The 21,084-nt window shown below is 38.4% G+C and overlaps 5 protein-coding genes across 5 annotated transcripts; 3 read left to right on the top strand and 2 right to left on the bottom strand.

The window, feature by feature from the left end:
- Positions 1 to 1,212: 1,212 nt before the first annotated feature.
- On the top strand, positions 1,213 to 2,772 carry GCK72_025831 (uncharacterized protein; the record flags this gene model as incomplete). The annotated part of the gene is made up of 5 exons (XM_003105531.2): positions 1,213 to 1,268; positions 1,312 to 1,355; positions 1,399 to 1,826; positions 1,894 to 2,014; positions 2,486 to 2,772. The coding sequence occupies 5 exons, from the start codon at positions 1,213 to 1,215 to the stop codon at positions 2,770 to 2,772; spliced, it is 936 nt and encodes a 311-aa protein (XP_003105579.2).
- Positions 2,773 to 14,547: 11,775 nt separating this feature from the next.
- On the top strand, positions 14,548 to 15,416 carry GCK72_025832 (uncharacterized protein; the record flags this gene model as incomplete). Its single annotated transcript, XM_003105559.2, has 3 exons — positions 14,548 to 14,619; positions 14,672 to 15,041; positions 15,100 to 15,416. 3 exons carry the CDS (start codon positions 14,548 to 14,550, stop codon positions 15,414 to 15,416), a joined length of 759 nt encoding a protein of 252 aa, XP_003105607.2.
- Positions 15,417 to 16,684: 1,268 nt separating this feature from the next.
- GCK72_025833 (uncharacterized protein) lies at positions 16,685 to 18,233 on the bottom strand (the record flags this gene model as incomplete). The annotated part of the gene is made up of 5 exons (XM_003105596.2): positions 16,685 to 17,064; positions 17,274 to 17,526; positions 17,573 to 17,683; positions 17,731 to 18,081; positions 18,126 to 18,233. The coding sequence occupies 5 exons, from the start codon at positions 18,231 to 18,233 to the stop codon at positions 16,685 to 16,687; spliced, it is 1,203 nt and encodes a 400-aa protein (XP_003105644.2).
- Positions 18,234 to 19,920: 1,687 nt separating this feature from the next.
- On the top strand, positions 19,921 to 20,243 carry GCK72_025834 (uncharacterized protein; the record flags this gene model as incomplete). Its single annotated transcript, XM_003105606.2, has 2 exons — positions 19,921 to 19,994; positions 20,090 to 20,243. 2 exons carry the CDS (start codon positions 19,921 to 19,923, stop codon positions 20,241 to 20,243), a joined length of 228 nt encoding a protein of 75 aa, XP_003105654.1.
- Positions 20,244 to 20,416: 173 nt separating this feature from the next.
- On the bottom strand, positions 20,417 to 20,892 carry GCK72_025835 (uncharacterized protein; the record flags this gene model as incomplete). The annotated part of the gene is made up of 3 exons (XM_053736507.1): positions 20,417 to 20,548; positions 20,597 to 20,689; positions 20,740 to 20,892. The coding sequence occupies 3 exons, from the start codon at positions 20,890 to 20,892 to the stop codon at positions 20,417 to 20,419; spliced, it is 378 nt and encodes a 125-aa protein (XP_053580073.1).
- Positions 20,893 to 21,084: the final 192 nt, after the last annotated feature.

Here is a 21,084-nt window from a genome sequence, read left to right on the forward strand (position 1 = left end):
CAGTCTTCGTGGTCGGCAAGTTCTTATTAGTATTTCTTCGAGATAGTTTTGTTAATTCTCGGAAGGTTGCTTGCGGATATGCTGTGATTTCTGTTTTTTCAAACCTAACAAATTTCATAATTTTATCACTCTCCCTTAAATTGGTTATCCTTCGTCGGTTTTAATCCGGACAGTACCCATTCAGTAAGGTGCAATCAGAAATTTTCTACTCATATCAATGACTCATATATTTTCATGAAGCAGAGAAACAAATCTGTTTTGCATATTTCGTAATTTTCGAAAAAAAAATTTACAGGCTAATGTTATTTTTTGTTTCCTTTGTTCGTCCACTCCCCTCTATCTATGATTACTTTCTGAATAAGCTTCGACTGTTTTCCTTTCGCATTTTGCAAGTAGACTTTGAATTTTCCTTCTTAAATTTACTTCATTGTTATGTTATCAAACTATCCAAATCATTAGAAATGGTTTTTCTGGTTGAACTTTCTGAAGAAAAAACAAAAATCTGATTAATCTTATTAGAAAACTCTTCAATTTCAATTTACATGTGCGCTATCGATATCAGCATTATTTTCAGATTATCATTATCCATTTTTTACTTAGAGCAGTTATCAATACTCGCACTAGTTTTTCTAGCTCCCACTATCTTTCATATAGATCTACCATGATTAACAATCGTAATGTAACTCCCACTCAGTTAATCTTTATAATTAAGGGATTACCGGTCCTAATCTTTGTTAAAGTTTACTGAGATGTGTATCAGTTGCTTAATTCTTGTACTTCAGTAATTAGCGGCTCCGAATATTGAAGTTATCAGTCAGACTTCAATATTTTCTATTCGCTTTGTGTTATTTCCCTGCAGAATTTTGCAAAACTACAGAGTTATACAAAACGCTTCTGAATCTGGGCGGGGCTACAGTTGGGCGGAGCATTCTGAATTGTTTTGATTATTTTAGTGACTCATGGTATTTCCTGAAACATAACACATTATTGTATTGTGTGATTTTTTTATATTCTTGAGAAAGATTTCACAGGCTAATGTTATTCTGTTTCTCTCATTTCTTGTTTTTTGTTTCTTGATAGATGATTCATTTCGAAAACAGTCAGTCCGATTGTTTTTTCAGCATTTCAAATAGATCTTGGTCTCCTTTTGATTTTTTTCTAAAGCTTTATCTAATTTCTAATAACTAATGTTTAGGGTGCACTGCTTTCACAATGGGTTCTTTCAAGTCTAAGTTATTCAAAAAGTCCGAGGAAGAAGATCGACTCAAGTAAGCTAAATTCCCATATTCTGGGTCAATTTTCTTATTTCAGGTTGATCCCTAATTCGCCACTTTTCCCTACACCGGAAGAAGAAGGTATAAAGACAAAAACTAGAAAAAACCAATCAAGTCACTTCAGATATTGCTTTCGAAAATAACAAGCTCCGTTTCGATGGTTTGATTGGTCGAGAGGGGTGCGCAATTCTGGTCCGCGTGATTTCAAACAGCACAAGCGACCAATACGTCTTGAAAGTTGAGTGCAGTTCTACCAGCGCTGCTGAGATCGAATCGGAAATGTACAGCAAGTTGTATGGAGCAAAGGGTGTCCCCGTATTCTACACGAATTGGATTGAGAACGGATGCACTGTTCTCCAAATAGACAATTACGGAGTGAAATTGACTGATTTCATCGAGCTAAAAGGAGGGCTCTCACGCGTGGAAGTCTACAAGTTGGCACCTCAAATGATTGCGATTTTGGAGGAAGTTCATAAGAAAGGGGTGATCCATGGAGATGTCAAGACATCTAACTTTGTGTTTGGAATGGGACATAACGCGGGAGAGCTTCAGGTGAGAGTAAAAGGATTTAGACCGGAAATCGCGTATTTACCGGAATAAATTTTAAAAAACTTTTCAGCTCATTGGTTTCAATCATGCCGAGAATGCCATCACTCATGACGAAGGCTTCTGTGATAAATTCAAGCGCATTCCTCGTGGAACTGGCTACTATCTTAGTGCCAATCTGCATCGTTATTGCCGTAAGTCAGCTTTGTACAGTGTCATGTTATAGTAGCGGCCAAAAATATATCATATTTAGCCTTTTTCAGTTGAAAATGTCCAATTTAAGAGTGTGTCATGGTAAGACTAACTGTACCACAAAATCACCTGTTATGGATCAAATAAACAAAGAAAAAAACTTCATTTTTGTAGTTGGTGAATTTTGTTTACGGACGCTTCCCAGCAAGTTATATATCGAAAAAATAATTTCTCTCTCCAACTGACCCATGTTAGTGCAAAGCAGTACCATATTTGAGCTGTTGGCTTAAAATTGATATAACTCTCTAGGAAGTGTCCGTACAAAAAACTTGTCAATTACAAAAACCAAGCTCTACTGTTGTTCTGTTCGATCTATGAAAAATTTACTTTGTGGATAAAACTGTTTTCCTATGACACACTCTCAAAGTTGGCCATTTTCAACAAAAACAAGGCAAAATATGAAATGGTTTCAGACGGATCCCCTCGTGATGACTTGGAATCTCTCGTTTACTGTCTGCTTGAAATGCTTGGTATCCAGCTGCCGTGGACGATGATGAGAGAGCCACAAAGCTTTGTCGATCATCAGATGATGTTCCAGATGAAGATGGGCAACACGTCAGGAGCCGGACTCTGTGAATTTGTTCCGATTCAGGAAATGCTCGGAATGTGTCGCGCTTTGACGTGTCAGGAAAAACCAAACTATGATGAAGTGAAACAGCTTTTTAGTTGTCCCTATGTCAGAGCCATGAGAGAAGTGTAAGTATTTTTGCAACTGGATGAGATTCCGGCCAAAAATATCATAATTTGTCTTTTTCGGTAGTAAATGGCCAATTTTTAGAGTGTGTCATTGTAAATCTTACTGACCCACAAATCAAACTTTTCATAGATCAAACAGACCAAAAATAGAAAATTGAACTTCAGTTTTGTTGTTAACAACTTTTTTGTACTGACGCTCCTTTACAAGTTACATCTCTAAAAATGATATCCCTCTCAAATCGTTCTACCTTTGATCATTACGATCCATAAAAATGGACTTTGTGTGGCAAATTGTTTCACTATGACACATCCCAAAATTGGATATTTTCAACCGAAAAAGTAAAAAAAAATCTTTTTGGCCAATACTGTATAAAGGTTCACCGGCAGGGGACCACATTCAGCACCTCATAACAACAGTACTACTGTCTCATGGCCCCGGCTCACATTGTGCAGCCTAAGCAATCAAATAGAAAGAAGGGCCCTGCAAAGAAGGGGTGTCCATGAGTCAGTGCGCACGAAATCCTGTCTACTAAAGAAAACGAACGAAGAAGGGCTAGGCTGTGGAGACATTATTTATGAGCGACAGCGTAGAGAGGAGAAAAAGAAACAGGGGTCATCTTACTGTAGCAATATGTATGACCGAATTGTTTCAGGAAGCCCTCCTTTCCGTACGATGCATGGAAGATCGAGAAATGGGAGGAGAGCGACTTGGTAAATTGAGAAATTTGTAAAAACTGGAATCTGAAAGTTGAATTGCAGGAGCTTCTCAAAAGATTTGATATTCGGGAGCTTTAGACATCTGGAACAAACCAACTTCATAATTTCCTTATTATTAATAAAATCCCAGTATAAAATAACCATTCGCTTTCCAAATCTTCCATCTCCAGTGCTTTCTGATTCTTATAAAAATTCCCAAAACCAAGATGTCCACGTCATTCAACCAATAACAATGGGGGTCCTGACCTACAGCTGTTCTCCACCCACCTTCTTTGGAAGCGGGCAGTTGTCACGACTTAGATTTTGATCACTGTTACCGTATCCGAGCAGTTCAAATATTCAAACAATCCCCTTTTTTCCGATTTCAATATATGCCATCCATCATCCTTCTATTTGTCAAACACCCTCTTCATCCTTGTCCATTTCCATCATGTGTGATCCACCTTCCCTGTTCTATTTACATATACTAAATCCTTTTTTCTTGCGTTCCCACCACTCCATTTTTTTCCTTTTTCTAAAATTTCGTGCATTTTTTTTCTTTCTCACCCTTTCTGGTCCTTTTCAACGTGTTTGCACACCGTATTTGATATAACCCCATGAAGTCAACCTAACATTTGACACCCCAGGTGACTTTCTAACATAGAGAATGTTCTTTTCCTCAAATATTTTTTATGAAACATTTCTTTCGTCCATTTTCTTCTTGACTCTTGGATTTTTTCCTATGTAAAAAGTTGAATTACACTTTTCATACCTAAAAATCCTAAAATAGAGAGAGAGTGGTGCCTTGCACTGTTCTCATGCAGAGATTAGACCATCCTTATGGAATGGGAGAGAAAATAAGAGAAGGTATTCTGCCGTTGTCTGTCTGTTCAACAGTTGGAGAAGAGAGAAGGTCAGCACACAGATGCCACGGACACAATAGAAAAATGTCTTACCGTCTCGTCAAACGTCTCTCTCACACTTACACACTCTCTACTCTATGGCCTTTCTCAACGGCCACCACCAAGCAAATTTCTCTGCGCTACTCTCTCAACACACTATTTCTATGGCGCGTAAACAGACCGAGCGGCCGTCCAAACGTTGCTTGTGACGCGCCACATATATATCGATTTTTGGCTCTTCCTCTGCGTTTTTTTCTTGAAAAGTCTTTCACTTAATCATTTTCATTTTCAAATTACAGAAAATGCCTCCCAAAAAATCATCGAAACAGAGACCGACAAAAGAAGACACAAATGAAGAGGTATGTGAGGGTGTGCACTGGTAAGGGGACATCTGTACGTAAACACCATTACGCACAAAACCACATTTTGCCAATTTAGGTGATTAGTAGCAGATAAAGTAGACTTTTGACCAAATATTAGAGAAAAAATCTGGGATAAAATTAAAATCGCCAGAAACAATCTGAAACAGAATAAGGGTTTGAGAGTATTTGAGAATGTCAAAAAAAGATTTTTCAACGTTATTAGTATGTTTTCAGGCTAAGGTAAATGAAGATTCAGCAGTCAGCAACGAATCCTCCCGACCTCGACGGAATGCACGCAAAAATGTGCTCTACAATAACTCGGACTATGAGCTTGGGCCTTTGACAGTGGAACCTGCCAAAGCCTCATCTTCAAAGAAACCACCCGTACTGTCTGCAGAGGAACAGAGACCTGACACAGAACCGGAACAAGAATCAGAATCAGCGGAACCGGAAGCTAAACTTGATGCGGCACTTGACGCTACCCCAGATGATGTCTCTGAGTCTGGTCGAGAATCTAGACTGGCATACAGACCAGGCCCTGGTCTAGGACTTGGACCTTCCAACTCAAGAAAACGAAGAGTTCCAATGAGATATGTGGAAACAGCCAAGGAGCCAAAAATGGAAAAATTGAAGTCAGAGCAGGTAAGAATCAAAGTTTTTGAAGGTGATAGACTAGCTCTAGACCTAAGGAACAATTCTGATACACATTTTAGTTTTACGAAATATAAGAGACATTTAGTCAACTTTTGATAACAGAAACGGACTCCCCGTAGTCGAAAGAGCCAACAGAGACTTCCCTTGTGAGCAAAAATCTAATTTTCTCAATAGTTTTACCAGTACAAGCTAGGTTTTCGATTTGCACACCGGCTAAATAAAAAATCTCAAAACTATTCCTTCTCAGAAACCTGAAGCAACAAAAGAGCATATAACCCGAGATGAGGACATGGATGTTGCTATGGAATTTGAAATACCTCATAATGATGATGGTCCTCCTGTTCTTGGCCCCTCAGCTGTTTACGATGAAGACATGGACTACAATGGAATTGATGATGCATCCGATGGTGAAGAAGATATAACTCCGCCGGATTTAGAAAAGAATCCGTGAGTAAAACACATTTTTGTGTAGTTTAGAGGTTTTGTCACAACAAAATATCACAATCCATAAAATTACAGGTTAACAAAGCGAAGAGGTCGACCAAGACTACCAGACCGACCCAACAACCGGATACGAGTGAAACTACAACGCCAAATTCCCCGCGCACCTCGAATACCCCCCGACGCAATAGTTACTCGAGTAACAAATCGAAATCAGCGGATTGTGAGGGTGTTCCGTGAAGAACTGGAGATAACACCCGAAGGTGTTCCATATGCAGTTGTGCTCAACGGTTGTATGACAGAACTTCTTAGAAAAGAAAGAATCATTGATATGTTGGTAAACGCTGACGATTACGCACAACAGTAAGTGATAAAATGAAAAGATTGTGAGAGAAACCAGATTTGCAACGAGCAGGGCCGATTTAAAAAGTTTCACTAGCTTGTCCAATCCGGGTCACAGTACAAAAATGTGAAAATTTGAATTTTTGACTCTGTTTTTGAATATCGAGAAAAACTCAAGCGTTCATAGGACTTTTGACTATTTTTGACTATCTTTGACTATCTTTTACTATCTTTTGAAAAAACTTTGTGAAAAAAGTACACATTTTTTGTTTTCGGACCGACCCGAGCTGGGCCGACATTTTTCAAATCTAAGAGAAACCATTATTTGTTTCAGATTCCCAACCAGCAAAGAAATATGGTTCTTACCCAAACCACCGCGACTACCACCGCTTACAACTGAAAAAATGTGTGCCGTTTTCTACGTTGACGGACAAACTTGCAAAAACGCAAAGGACATTTCGTATGATGAACTCCGCCCATGGAGCTCTACACATGATTCGAACACAAGATCTGGCAACATCAAGCCAAATGTTCGAAGACATCCGGTTGCACGTCTCAATGGGGAATTCAAGATTGTTAAACACGAAACACGTCTGGCGGAGTTGCATTTGACAGAGTACAGTGCTCGGTTGCCGAGAGAACAGAGATTGAGAAAAAAAGTTAGTCTAGTCTAGTTTTTCTTTTTTGTCCATGTTAATTTCAGATTTTCTACTTAACAAGAGACAACAGCATTGTCGGAAATGTTCTCATCATCTACGACTACGTCCGCGAAGGAAATGCCCCGGTTCCAATCAGTCTTCCACACGGAAATGATCTTCTACGAACTGCTGCTATGGATGATGTGGATACAGGCATGGAAACAGAGTCTCCGGTAAGACTCAAATCCAGATTCGCAAAATATCGGCCCGTTGGCCCGGTCGGCCCGGAGTCAAGTGTTGTGTACAACTTTTTCTAAAATTTTTTCGAATTTCTTATCAAAAATAGTCAAAACTCCTATGAACAGATCGATAGTTAAAATTATTTCGAAAATCCGACTTTTTTGCAAAAAAAAAAAAGAAAAAAAATCCAACTTTTCAAATGTTTGTACTGATACCAGGCCCGAGCCAACGAAAATTCTCAAATCGGCCCGACCCGACTCGGCAACTCTGCACAAAATTGAAACAGCAGTATTATAACAAATGATTATTACAGTTTGAAGACGACACTTACGAAGGAATGCGGGGTGGTGTGTATCTAAAGTTGAGAGTTGGAAAACTGGGATGGGCACATAACAAGAAGCTTCTGATGGACTACATGTACAACAGACAACACCTGTTTCATCAAGTACGAAATCTCAACCGCTCCCTCCCGGACTTGCCACCACTCATTGAGGACGTTGGGGTCTTTGTCTATTTCGTACCATCGGAACACGTTCTCAACCAGCTTCACCATGCTGCTGATGGATTATCACCTTGGACAACTGCAACGCGTAACTTTAAAGTTTTTATTCAACATTAATTTTAAAAAATTTAGAAGGTGAAGGCGACGATATATCAAGACCATCTCGAGTTCGATCAACAAAACGACCATTGCATTCAGAGCCGGACGGTACTCTCACCTTGATAAGAGATCAGAAAGAGACATCTGATATCAATTTGATTGAGACAATGTCGACATTGGCCAGATGTAAAAGAGTCAGGAAGAGAGTACGTTATTTTCTAAAGTTTGGACCTTCCACTTTTTCCTATTTGCAGGTGCTCTACATCCAACAAAAGACGTCTCGTCTCCTCGGAAATGTTTGCTACATTTATGAGTTTTTGTCGCATGGACCACTCCCTGAAATCATCGCCACAGACAACAAGTTGCACAGTAGTGGAACAAGATACCCGATAACACATAAAAAGAAAGAATTGGAAAGTCTTGAGGACATGAGAGCGCACATGATTAGTAGCCAAGAATCATATGACGATGATTTGCAACTGATTCCGGACGACGACTTGATGATGTCCAAGGATATGATGGAACCACATCATCATCAACACGTGGAAGAGCAACTCCAGTATCCTGACATGCTGCAAAATGGCTATGACGCGGAGTTCCATGACCATGATCCAATCGAGAAGGCGGAGAACACTGAACCATACTACGATCTGGTTCGAGAGTTGTCGACACGTCATCTCTACTTGACGGTGCGCCATAAAAAGATTGTGACTTCCTTGGAACATGTTATGGAATGGATTTGCAACTCCAATCATGTGTAAGATCTTTGGAAAGCATGTTTTCAAACTATTTACTTTTATTGTTTATTTTCAGTGAAGAACGCGGAGTTCTAAACCAGACCAAGCCAACTCATCCACCAATGGTCACCAACGCACGTTCCTATGCGTTCTTCGTTGCCGGAACCGCTATCTTCCCACATGATATTAACAGAGACGACTTCTCTCCATGGTCCCACAATGGGAGTGGCGATAATCCGACATGCTATCGCACAAAAGTCCGGAAGATTGGAGTTATTGTCGATGCGAGTACTTCATTGTTCATAGTATGATACTTGGAAAGTTATATCTAACTATTTATTGTTTTTTTTGCAGATCAAAGATAATGTCGATTACAAAGAATGCCCATTCCATCTTGTCTACTTGTACTCAATTAATCCAAAGGATCCAAGATTGCGAAAGAAGGTTTGTCATCATTGTTCGAAAATTATGCTCATAATCATACTCATGCAGGCCTGGGCTGGCCAGGGAATTTTTGATAAGTCTTCAGAAGTTCTTATAATGCGGAATGATACTCAAAAAATTGACTTTTTTGAGAAAAAATTCAAAAAAATCGAAGATATTTGAATGTTAGCGCCGAATACCCGGGCCTTGACAAGTATGCTCATAATTTAAAGTTTTTTTTTCAGATCTACTACATGATGGAGACTGAATCCAAGATGGTGGTCAGTCATGCATTGATTGTCTACGATTACAACACTTCTGGAGATATTGTCAAATTGAATTCGGGAGTGTACAAGCCTTTGCCAAAGAAGTTGTTGAGAAGTGTAAGTTAATTGTATTTTGTATATCCAACTAATTATATTCAATTCGTTTCAGGCAGCGCAATTCAATCATAACGAGTCGATCGATGACATACTGATTCAAGAAGAAAATAGCGTTTCACCATTCCACTTGTCACCACAGCAAGCTGTCGATGGAACATACTACCTTGAAGTTATCGAGCCAGAATTCTGGAATGACCGTAACCGACAGATTCAGTATTTGGTCAATGAGCCAAACCTTGTGTAAGTGTTGTTTTAGAAGTTATTGAGAGTTATTCAATATTTTCAGAGCAAACCTGGGATGTCTCAACAACAAAGTGCCTGACCTCCCACCATCCATTACATCAAGAGGGATGTTCGCGTTTTTCGTAAATGGAGAGGAAGTAAACTATCGTTCGTTGACAGTAGATAAACTTGTTCCATGGTCAGAGAACTCAAATTCCAATCCAAGTACGTTAATTCTGAAAATACTAAAAATGCAATAAATAATTTCAGATGTAATTACTAAACGACCGAAATCTGCAAAGACGCCTCTCCAACTGAACGTTCATGACCAACTCCGCGTCCAACGAGTACCTGCTCTTGTCAATGAGCCTAACGGTTATCTATTGCACACCTACACGGCAACACTGCCTCGTTGTGCACGTCTGCGAAAAAAAGTTATATATGTGCAACGAAACGGACGACAAGTTGGACACGCACTGATTATGTATAATTATACGGAGCCTGGAGAAGCGCCACAACCACTGGAAAAGTTCTTGCCACTCAATCAAGACTGGTACAACGATCTCGAGGAACCAGTCCGTGAGGATATCAATCAGTTGTCGAAATCTAAAACACCCGCTGAAGTGGTCAAGAACATTTTTGATTCTCATGGTGTCCATGTCAATCCAGGATACATTTACAACTTGCGAAACCGTGGACCTCAAGATGCGATAGAGGCGGAAGTGGAAGCACCGGTGGTTTACGGAAACGAGTGGACCAATGCGGATGGGTCGGAACCGACGTCATCAGCTAAGCAGGAGACGGTTGAAGAAGTTGTCATTGAGGAGGAGGTACCTAGTGCAATCATGGACCACGAGATGATGGTGGATGGAGAAGTCGTCATTGAGCACACTGAAATTATAGAGGCTCCATTCGAACCACCGAGACGCAGCAATTTTCTTGAAAAGAATGCGGTAAGTAACAAGAAAAATTATTATCAATTTAAAAAGTGCTCATAAAATTTGATTTTCAGCCTCCAGCCGCTGGATATGTTCGTGGAAACCAAAGATACGAAGCAATGTGGCGAATCGCTCAGAAACAATTCAACGACACACACATCGATGATACCTTTGACAAACTGTTTAGACTGTTGTATGAAAAAAGTGAGCAACGTCTGCTACAAGCGATCTCTCAAACTTTCAACGTGAACATCTTCGCTGGAGAGGAGCATATAATTGGAGAACCGATGAACTTCATGCAAGACGATGATCAGATGATGGGTGATGAAATGGTGGGAAATCATCAACTACATCCAGAAGACATCGACAATCAAATGATTTCGGAGCATTTACAAGATGGTGCATTCGTTCACCCGGATGATGTAGCAATGAATGAGCAACTGGATGATAACATTCTTCCATTGAATGAGCAACCGCGTTTACTGCAGAAAGATGCTGGGCATCTTGTCAATGATATGAATGAAGAGCATGTTGCAGAACCTGAACAGCTCGTTGCTGAAGAACAAATGATTCAATCATAATTTTCAAACTTTTAAAAATTTATTTTCGCATTTATATCTTTACTCTCCTTTTTCTTCAAATTGAAGTCATCATTAAACATACTTGTTATATTTACAAGCGTTCTCTTCCCAAGTTTCATTCTCGACCATCTCTTCTATTATTATTATGGTTTTTAAAATTTATTTTGCATGTCCTAAATATATTTTGATTGCATGTTCAATTTATATTTAGTAATTTCCATAATTGTGCCTTTACTATCTCCGTCACCCAGATAAGTGGTTTTTTGTCATTTTTCATTACGTTCGCAAATACGTTTGATATGTGTCCAATAAATTTTTGCAGTTTTGTTTTGGTCAGAAAACTTTGTGTCAAAAGACCGCCAGCAATGGACTAAAATGTTTTTCATGTTAGAAGTTTTTTTTAATTTTTCCAAGCTGTTTTTAACTACGAAACAATTTGAAAAAAGTTTAGTTTTGAGAAATTGCAGTTACTCGGAACTTATTGAAAAAACCGAATTTTTGAGTTGTCACAACAGGAATTGCCCAAAAAATCTGAGAGATTAGCGTGCATATTTCAGATATGATTGTGTTATTCTTATGTTGCTTTTTGACGCAATTTTGGTAATTTTGAAATAAAAATGTGCCGAAAACGAGCTGCAGGTTCGCCAGTCTTCATTTTTGCTTATTTTAGACGACTACAGGTCATTTTAGACCGGGACAAGAAAATCAACAAATTGAACGTTGAAGCGTGATTGCCAATGATTGGAAAATTGGATAGCTGTATAATTATATGAAAAAATAATTTTGAAGTTCCATCTTTTCCGTGTTCAGTGTTTATTCCCTTCAAACCATCACTCCCAGTTCATTTTTATGTTTTATTATCAAACCAGCACCAAAGCTGGTGATGTTTGAATACTTTTCTGATCACAAAACCTCTTTGAAACTTTAAGAACATGGAGAAGTACATGTGGCTTCAAGGCGGATAGAGATGATGAAGGTATAAAGATAGATTATCCTCCAATGTGACTCCTACGTAATTTTGAAGAGAAGAGAACAACAGCTGCAAAGTTTCATCCTTCAAAAAACACCACTGAACCCTAGTACGTATCACATGTTCCAATTAAAATTGTACTTTCAAAAGAACAAACATTTTTATGGTACGTCATCTTCTCGTGTACACATAAAACGATTGATATTGAGAAACACGAGTTCCTTATTGTGGGAACATTTAAAATGTGCCAGTCATGCGGAAAATATTTCAATTTTTTCGTTGCATTTCAATTTTGCAATTGTTTCTGTTTCTGTTCGATTTTTCTTTTGATTTTTAATATAGAGAGTGAAATAGTTTTTTTTATGACTACATGTACTCTGACGTTAACACAGTGGTGTTTGTGCACAAACTCCTACGGAATAGATTTCATTCAGAAGAACATCTGGATTTTCTGATTGGTGTCTGAAAGAGATAATCTGAATCTGTAGTGCACTTATGTTTCAGAAGACGATAAGTATAAACAGTGCGATTACGCCTTCTGATGGATTGCTGGTAGTATGAAATCTTGAAAAACAGATTTATAATCTTTTATGATGTTTTCATATATCGGAACTTTGCAAGATACCGGCAACACCACTAATCTTCTCATGAAAATACCAAACTTCTCTGATAAGGTTACCGTTGTTTTCAATAAATTTGGAACAAAGATATTACCCAATTCAAGGTTATACAATTGTGCCATTTGATAACGTAATGAAACCAAAGACCGACAGTTTCTTTGAAAAGTTTACTTGTTTGTTCCGATTTTTGCGGAAGAAAACACGTTTAACCATTCGGAACTATCGGAACTAGTTGACCATTTCAAGGTAAAATAGTTCCTATCGGCAACATTAGTCTGGTCATGAGATAAGGTCTTATCAAATCACATCGCTTTCTTTTTGGTTTTTAGGGGAGTCTGCCGGAAGACACAACTCTATTTCAAATCTGGCATGTAACATTCTCAGATTTGACTCATCATTAGGAATACAACTTCAAAACCAGTGAAACCGTGCCAAGGACAGTTCAATTGGCACCAACGTCAGCAGTGCACATGTCCACATCATATCCGGTTCAATGGAGCAGAAACTGGTTTGGTTCTGAATTTCAGATGCAAATTAACTAGTTGCACTATTAAAAAGGACACCTTTCTTTATCACAAGACAACATGGATAGTATATCAAACAACACTTTTTTCCGATCTCTTAATTGATAAGACACCCGAATCGTGTAATGTTTCACCTTGAACTTGTTTACAAGTTAATAACTTTCTACAAGGTTGCGCGCCGATTTCTCCGATTTCTATTAATTTCTTTTCCTAGATAGACTGCCATTTAATTTGCACCAAATAAATAAGGGAACGTTAACGTCATCGGCCAAAATTCAACTTTTCGATTCATCTTTTTCTAGATTGAAACGGATATTTCGTCAGGCCGGAAATTGGGGAATGGACTCAAGGAAATTGGATTTCGAGTACAAAGGTTACGGAAAAAATTATTTTCAGGAAGGGAATGGATAAACAAAAGTCATATGAAGTTGAATAATGTGACTCGCATCATTTAGGAAAAAAAGAGCATCGTTTTCAGGAAAAGCTGTAACCCAAAACACCCAAAACACCTGAAAATGTTTATTTAAAAAAATAACTTTTCTTTAACTTTTTTGCAATAAAACCCTCTAAATGGTAAAAGGAAACGTGCTACGCCTTCGCAAAAATTTTCTCATGATTTAGTTTTTTTAACGGGAGAAAATGGAGAAAAAATTCTGGGAACTGGAGTCATGACATTTCGAACGGAAGTTGAAACTTATGCTTTTGAACCAAATCCAACGATGCGTGTTTTATTTTTTGGAGTTCCAAAAGTTAGCTCAACCATAATATGTGTGTATTAGTTCACAATGAATGTTTCTGGATTTTGAGATGTGAGCATTTGAAAAACTGAAGTTCTCTAAGTTTAGTTATATTTAGGAAAAAAACTATAGATGTTCCCGACTAACTAACATTTTTAGGTACATATGTATTTGACAGTTGTTCCAATAAGAAAGATGAAGGAATTTTGAATTCCCTGTTTATAATCCTGAAAATATGTAATTCCAAGTGTTTTTGACGTTTTATTAGAAAAAATGAGCAAAGTACAAAAAAACCAACCTGATTTAATTTAACGCGTGTATAAACTTCAGCTCTTGGGCTGTACATCACTAGACATGCCATTTTTTATTCTGGTGCTTCCTGATTCATTTCAAATGTTCATTTCAAAGAGTTCTAAATTTAGCCTTAAAATCAAATGACTACACATTTCATTTCCTGCTCTTTTGATAATTCCGACTCGTTTTTCATGATTTTCCTGATCATACGTGTTTCTCAAAATGTACCTTGTTCCTATGTGTCCTCGACCGAAAGAAATCAGTGAAGACACCTGATGATGTTTTCTTTTTTTTTCCGCGTCACAACATCTCCCCATTCAAGAACTCCGCCTTCGCAGAAACATAGCGGATCAAAGAGGCGGAGTCTCGATGTATTATCCGAGGGCTTATCGGTTTCTATAAATATTGTGATTAGAGCTTCAGTTTTCATTCACCAGTTTGCCTTCCAGAAGAAAAAAAAACTTCTAAGGGAAGATGATTTCTACTATTGCTCTTCTCTCACTCTCGGTCGCCGTTGTTCTCGGACACCCACCCATTCATGCCAACGTAAGAAACCAGTCCTTCCTCCTATTCAATATCCTAAAATCAGATGTTTCAGATCCAAGAAGAAATCGCCAACTTGGTCAATGAGCTCGACTCGAAGCTCACTTCCAAGCCGATGCTCAAAATCACCAAGGCGTTGGACGACATGAGTGTCAGTGCCGGAGAGCAAGTCACCCTTCAATGTGAAGTCCTCTCCACTCCATCCGCTGTGATCTACTGGGAACGCAATGGTGTTCGTGTCCAGGGAGACAAGGAGATCAATGTCAAGGAAAAGATGTTGAACATGGGAAATCCAGTCGTGGAGTCTGGAATCGTCTCATCCATCCTCTCCATTCCATGTGCACAGGGTCAGGATTCCGGTGAATACCGTTGTGTCGCTTTCAACGGTCACTCGACTGGTAAAAGCACCGCCAAGATTGTTGTCGGTAAGTATAAGTTATATTGAAAATTAAAAAGTTCATATATCTATTTTGGAAATTTCAGAAGGAACCTCCACATGCAAGTCGCTCCGTCGTTCCGCCCCGGTCATTTCTCTTTGGACTGACTCCCGTTTCGAGATGGAGGGAAATTCTGCCACCCTTGTCTGCCGTTCAAGCGAGTTCGCCTCTCATTCATGGTTCTTCGAAGGCAAGGAAATCACTGCTGACACCGAGGACTACTTCATCCAAGGAAATGGAGATCTTCTGATCAAAAATATTGCATGGGAGGATATGGGCACCTACACTTGTGTTGCCGCCAACCAGTATGGAGAGGATAAAGTTGAGACGTTCCTCTACCCAACTAAAAGAAAGGGTAATTAATCATGACGGTAGCTGATCTCTCCCTCTCTCTCTCGGTATCTCTGATTCTCATTTTGGAAACGTTATCTGATCTCATCTCCCATTCCCTTTTCTATTCTCTCCCCTGTTTTGTCTTTTTTTGGAAGTGTGTGCGCCCCCCTTACTCTCTCTTTTTCACCCGAGTGATCTAACAACTTGTTGATCTCCTTGGATTTGATATTGTCTTTGATCTTGAATCACTGAATAAAGTTGAATCCAATTGTTAACACTGTTGGTTTTTGATAAGCCGAATAATAGAAATTACATGAATGAAAAGATATTTTGTCTCGTTTTTCGGAAAGTGACTATCAGGAATGCATCAATTTTTGAAAACCGGTTTTCCTTACACCGTGGGTTTGCCCTAATATATAGGACAATAATCAACGACTTGTTGTTATCTCTGTATTTGACATTTCTAGTGTCCAGACTACAAATAAATAGGAGAAATGTTATTTTTGCAAGATCTACAGTACCGTGCAAAAATATACAAACTTTGGCGGTTTTCAGTTGCAATTGTCCAACTTTGAGAGTGTGTCGTGGTAATTCTGATTGTCAGAAACAGGTAGTCTATAATGAACCATGCAGAATAAAAGTTAAGCTCTATTTTTGTAGTTGATATCTTTTTTGTACGGGTTCTCCCTGGAGAGTTATGGTCATTTCAACGACAGCTTAAAAATCGCTCAATTTCGCACTGAAATATTTAGTTTTGAAGGATAAATTACTTTGTCGATACGTAATTTGCTAGGGATGTTTGTATAAAGAAATTATCAACTACAAAAATGAAGCTCTATTTTTGGAACAGAAAGTATTTTGGAGATGGTTTTTTTTAAAGTATCACAAGTCAAGCTAGAAAAACAGGGTTATCAGAACTTCCCCTGTCTTTTTAAAGATGATGTTGTTTTCAAAAATGATATCTCTTGATATCTCCGCTTACTCTATGATCATCAACTTTCATGGTACGTAGTTTAAATCCTAAATCTTCTGGGCACTAGAGAATAATCGGGTTTTCATTTCTGGATATCCGAATTAGAATTTAAATATTGTCAGGTCAAAGCAAAACTATCAAGTCTGAGATTAGTGATTTGATTTGATTTTTTTTTTTTTTTTTTTTTTTTTTAATGTGTATTTTTTTTTTTTTTTTTCAGAATCATATTTATTTATTGTGGTAAGTTTTAGAGAAACATATAAATGTATTGACAGAGACAAAATTGTTAATTGAGAGACAAAAATAGTGTAGACACAATTATCGTTTAATATTCCATCTGCTCCATTTTTACATCGTTCACCGCTTCAATATTCTGCATTGCTTCATTGAAGAATTCTTGCTGAACTGGTACTGAAACCTCATCAGCTTGAAGCGGTGGCGGTAGTGTTCCAATATTGACAAATGTGTCGGCCACCAACTTCTTGAATGGGAATGTGGGTACCATGACTTGGAAGAGCATACTGACGCATTGTAAACGGCTGCTGATTCTGTCGACAACAGTCATCAACGATAGCAGATTCCCATATCTAGACGAAGCATGTTGTTGGTAAGTGTGCTGACAATAGAGAAGGAGATGATAGCTGAACTTGTCTTGGAACTCTGCCAGAGTGGCTTTTGCCTTATCAGACAGCTGATCAGAGATGCCTGCAAAAACAGTGACATTTTCAAAAATAATTACTAAATTGTGATGAAATACACAGTTTCTGTTCATAATTTGAGTTTTTACCCTATTTTCCCAAATTAGTTAATTATATTGACTTTTTGACCTTCCGTTCAAAACAATAGGTTGAGAATACATACAATAAAGTGTCATAATGAATGAGATGGGATTAATTAATTTCTTTGCAACTTACTAGGATTCAGAAAAAATATCTGCATAAGAAACAGGTACTCCTCGTAGGTGACTTGCAGGTCAATCAGCTTTCCGCTTAGCTCACAACATATTTCCATCAAAACTTGTTTACAACCACCAAACAGCTGGTATACGACCTCCGGATAAACATCTTCTCCGTCAGGAGTCATCAGCATTGCACGTTTTTCTCTGACAGTTCTCATTGCACCACCAAGTAGCAACATACGCATCGAATTGTAGGTGAATAAGATTTTCTGAATATTTTAGAATACCCAACAGTAATAAAAATTCAACAGGTACCTTGTCTTTATATTCGAGAAAATTAATGAAGTCGAATTCGAGGTAACTGACAATCCGAGAATAGACATCAAGATAAGCCCATTCGTGTGCAGTCATCTTGATGCCAGGGGTCTATATTTCATAAATGAAAAATTTAAACAAAAAAGTTTCCAATTTACCATCTTTTCTAGTTTGGCGCAGTCTCTATCCGCCAACACCTGATCCAACGTTGGGTCTCGAACAGAATAGTGTGTCATTAATTTTTCTTGTATTCGATAGTCTTTCTTGCTCAATATAATAATCACTTGATTTAATGCCAATCCCCTGAGTTTCAATGCTTCCTCGATTTTAGAAGTGAGCAACATTCCCACATCGATACACTTTTTCAACCGACAAGGAGCACATTTTCTACTAAATGGAGGTTCTTGATCAAAACAATCCCATTGTTTTTTGCATACACTGTCCTTGATCCTTTTACTCTGACGAAGGGTTCTGGTGAAAAATGATTTGCACGCAGCGCAGGAGAAAACCTGAGATTTAATTATCACATAACTTTTAAAACCGTTTTACGTACCTTATTGAAATTCGCAACTCCTCTGTCTTTACAAACCAAGCATATTGTATTTGGTTTTTCCTTCTCCTCTTCTAGTTCTTCATGTTGCTCGATAGCAGTTGCAGACATTGTCAGGAATAGTGAATCCAAGATTTGTATAGAGAAAAAATAAGACTGATAAGCTAAAAATATCAGAATATGTCACTGAGTCAAGGTAAGAAGATAAGGGAGACGAAGCGTGAAAGGGCGGGGCATGTGTAGCTTGCACACTCCTAATTAGAAGCAAATATGATTGGGATGTTTGTTATTTTCGAGCAAGACGTGAGATTGGAGAGAAAGTCTGAGAAAAAATTGGGTGTTACCATTCTAAAGCCCAAATCGGCATGCTCTTTCATAGGCTGATCTCTGTGATACCAGCTTAGATGTGTTATATTATGCACTTGACTAATTACATACTTCTATTTCTGTTTTGTTCTTCATACATCAAAAACTGATTTTGTGATTTGTGCCCTTGCGGACAAAAGGAAATGTGTAAGCAGTCAGAAAACCGAAACTAAACCCTAAAAGTAATCTGAAGTTGTTTTGACATATAAAATATGAAAATATGTAAAAATTTAGTTTTCTGAATATCTTTCCCACTTAATCCACATAAACCACAAGCAAGAACATTCGAATGCTGAAGATTAAAATACACTGAAAGAAGGAAAAGGATTAACGGATAAAATGGAGTCCTCAAGTCTCATAATCATACAATCTTTTAGATTTTATGTTCTCAATGGACATTATTGGAAGTATAATCTGAAAGAAAACAAAAGACAGGTAGGGAAATGGGAGCATGATTCATTAGGTTATGTTGTATCCGGTGATAAGAGAAACTTCAATAACAGGGAACTATGTGGCAAGAACATATACATTGGTACATGATGACATTTCCAATCAAACTCGGTAGGTAGAATTTGTTTAACAAGGGAAGTCTTTGGAGACATGTCTTTCAAAGTTTCTATAAATTTGGATACAGGTACTTTCGACTACGAGAAGTCCATTTCTGCCATTAAAACCGGTTAAATGTCTCTGCGAGCCGAGTTATGATCTCACAAACTTTTCATGTGGATAAGCTTTTATACATGGAATTCCAAATTGACTTATAGTAAACGCCAGATGTTTTCATATCTGCAACCTACCTGCAGAGGTAAACCGCTGGAACTGCCACATGTGAAAAAGCTTAACCCTATGAAATATCTGAGAGCTCATAACTCTGCTCTCAGACACATTTAGTAGGTTTTGATGGGAGAACTGGACTCCCCGCAGTTGAAAATACCTATCACCAAATTTATAAATCGTTTGAAATCCAAGTCTCCAAAGTATTCCCTTTTAAGAAACACTAATAGCACAACCTTACTGATTTTGAAAACATTATCGACACATTATTTCTCCCGGCGTTCACATTCAGCTTTTTTTCTGCAAAGCCAGTTTGTCGTACTTAAAGGTCTCAGAAAAAATCCGTTTCCTCTTTTTCCATGAAATATACCGATTTTATTACCGAGTTTGGAGTGACTCAGACTTAGGTTCCAGTTATTTCCCACAGTTGTCATTGTTTCACTTGACTTCACTTCTACCCCACGTCATTCCACCAGAGCCCTCTCTTCCACTCATGCTCACTCACACACTTCATGTTGTGTATGTCGGGATCCACTTACATGTATCTGAATTTCGTCGGTTGTTATGAGTGATACGTCGTAAAAATGGGTTGCTTAGAAACAATTAGAGGGCCCCGGCACTTCCATCCTCTCATTTCACTTTTGTTTTCCTAACAAAAATGTCGAATCCAACAACCTACGCTGCGATTCCAGGAACTGTGGTTACTGCTCAGCCAACGGCTCATGCGTCTGAGTAAGTGAATGAAAACCTCTTTTTAGAAAAAAACGGAGTTAAACTTTCTACTCAATATCCATCTTTTACGCTACACCTAAATATACCATTACCAGAACGCAACCATTTGCGAGACCAGCTCAAGATCCACCGAAGCGCAAATGCTCTTGCTGCCAGCCATGCTGCTTTGTAGCCGCGCTTTGCGTGTGCCTCGTGAAATTCTGCGGAGCCATCTGCGACTGCGACGACGGAGACGAGTTTGATGATTAACTAGCTTCATGTTAATGCTTCATTGCACCACCTAATGAAGATATACTTGTTATTTGTGTTTTCGCATTTCAAAGTCATATGAAGAAGCCTTGGAGAAATAAAGGAAAACAAGAAAACATTTATTAAAAAGCTAAAAATAAAGTGAGAGCAATATAATCCTTGAACAATCGGAATTATTCAATGTCACGTTGCTTACGATCCGCTACAATATGCTCGACGGACTCGTTACTGACAATGACTCTGATCAGCAAGTCCTCGAGAAGTGCCATTCGCTTCAGGCTACGCTCCAACTGAATTCGCGCTTCCTGAAATATAGAGATATAGAACTCTATTATAAATTTAACGGCTAGTACCTCATTGTATGGACGATTCTGCAACTGAAATATCGCGGTGAAGTAGTCCGAGAGAATTCCGATAGGCTGTTGAAGCACGTCATCTTTGGCTCTCTGATCAAAGATTCCAGTTTTGTATAAAATTCAGAAATTCAGGTACTTACAGGATGTGCCAACAACGTTTGGAAACATTTCTTTTTTCCTTGGAAATCGTGAATTTCTTCTTCAGACACAAGGAGTTTGCCCAGCGGATCAGTAGGCTCCGAAACGTCTTCGATGGGAATTTTAACCTTTGGAAAAGGTCGCCGGAAAGACATTATCAGTTTCAAAAGGCGTTAATTGATTCAGAATCAGTATAATTGTGTGGGAATGGAACTCGGGCTCTTAATCAATAAAGTGGAGACTCGATTTGTTATATCAAGAGCAGAATTAGCCGAATACAATGGGAAAAAGAAAGAGTGTTGTCTTATCCCTCTATTTGTTGCGCTTTCCCTCGTGAAATCCAGAAG

This window comes from Caenorhabditis remanei, chromosome X (genome assembly GCF_010183535.1).
Source record: "Caenorhabditis remanei strain PX506 chromosome X, whole genome shotgun sequence".
NCBI classification, from domain to species: domain Eukaryota; kingdom Metazoa; phylum Nematoda; class Chromadorea; order Rhabditida; family Rhabditidae; genus Caenorhabditis; species Caenorhabditis remanei.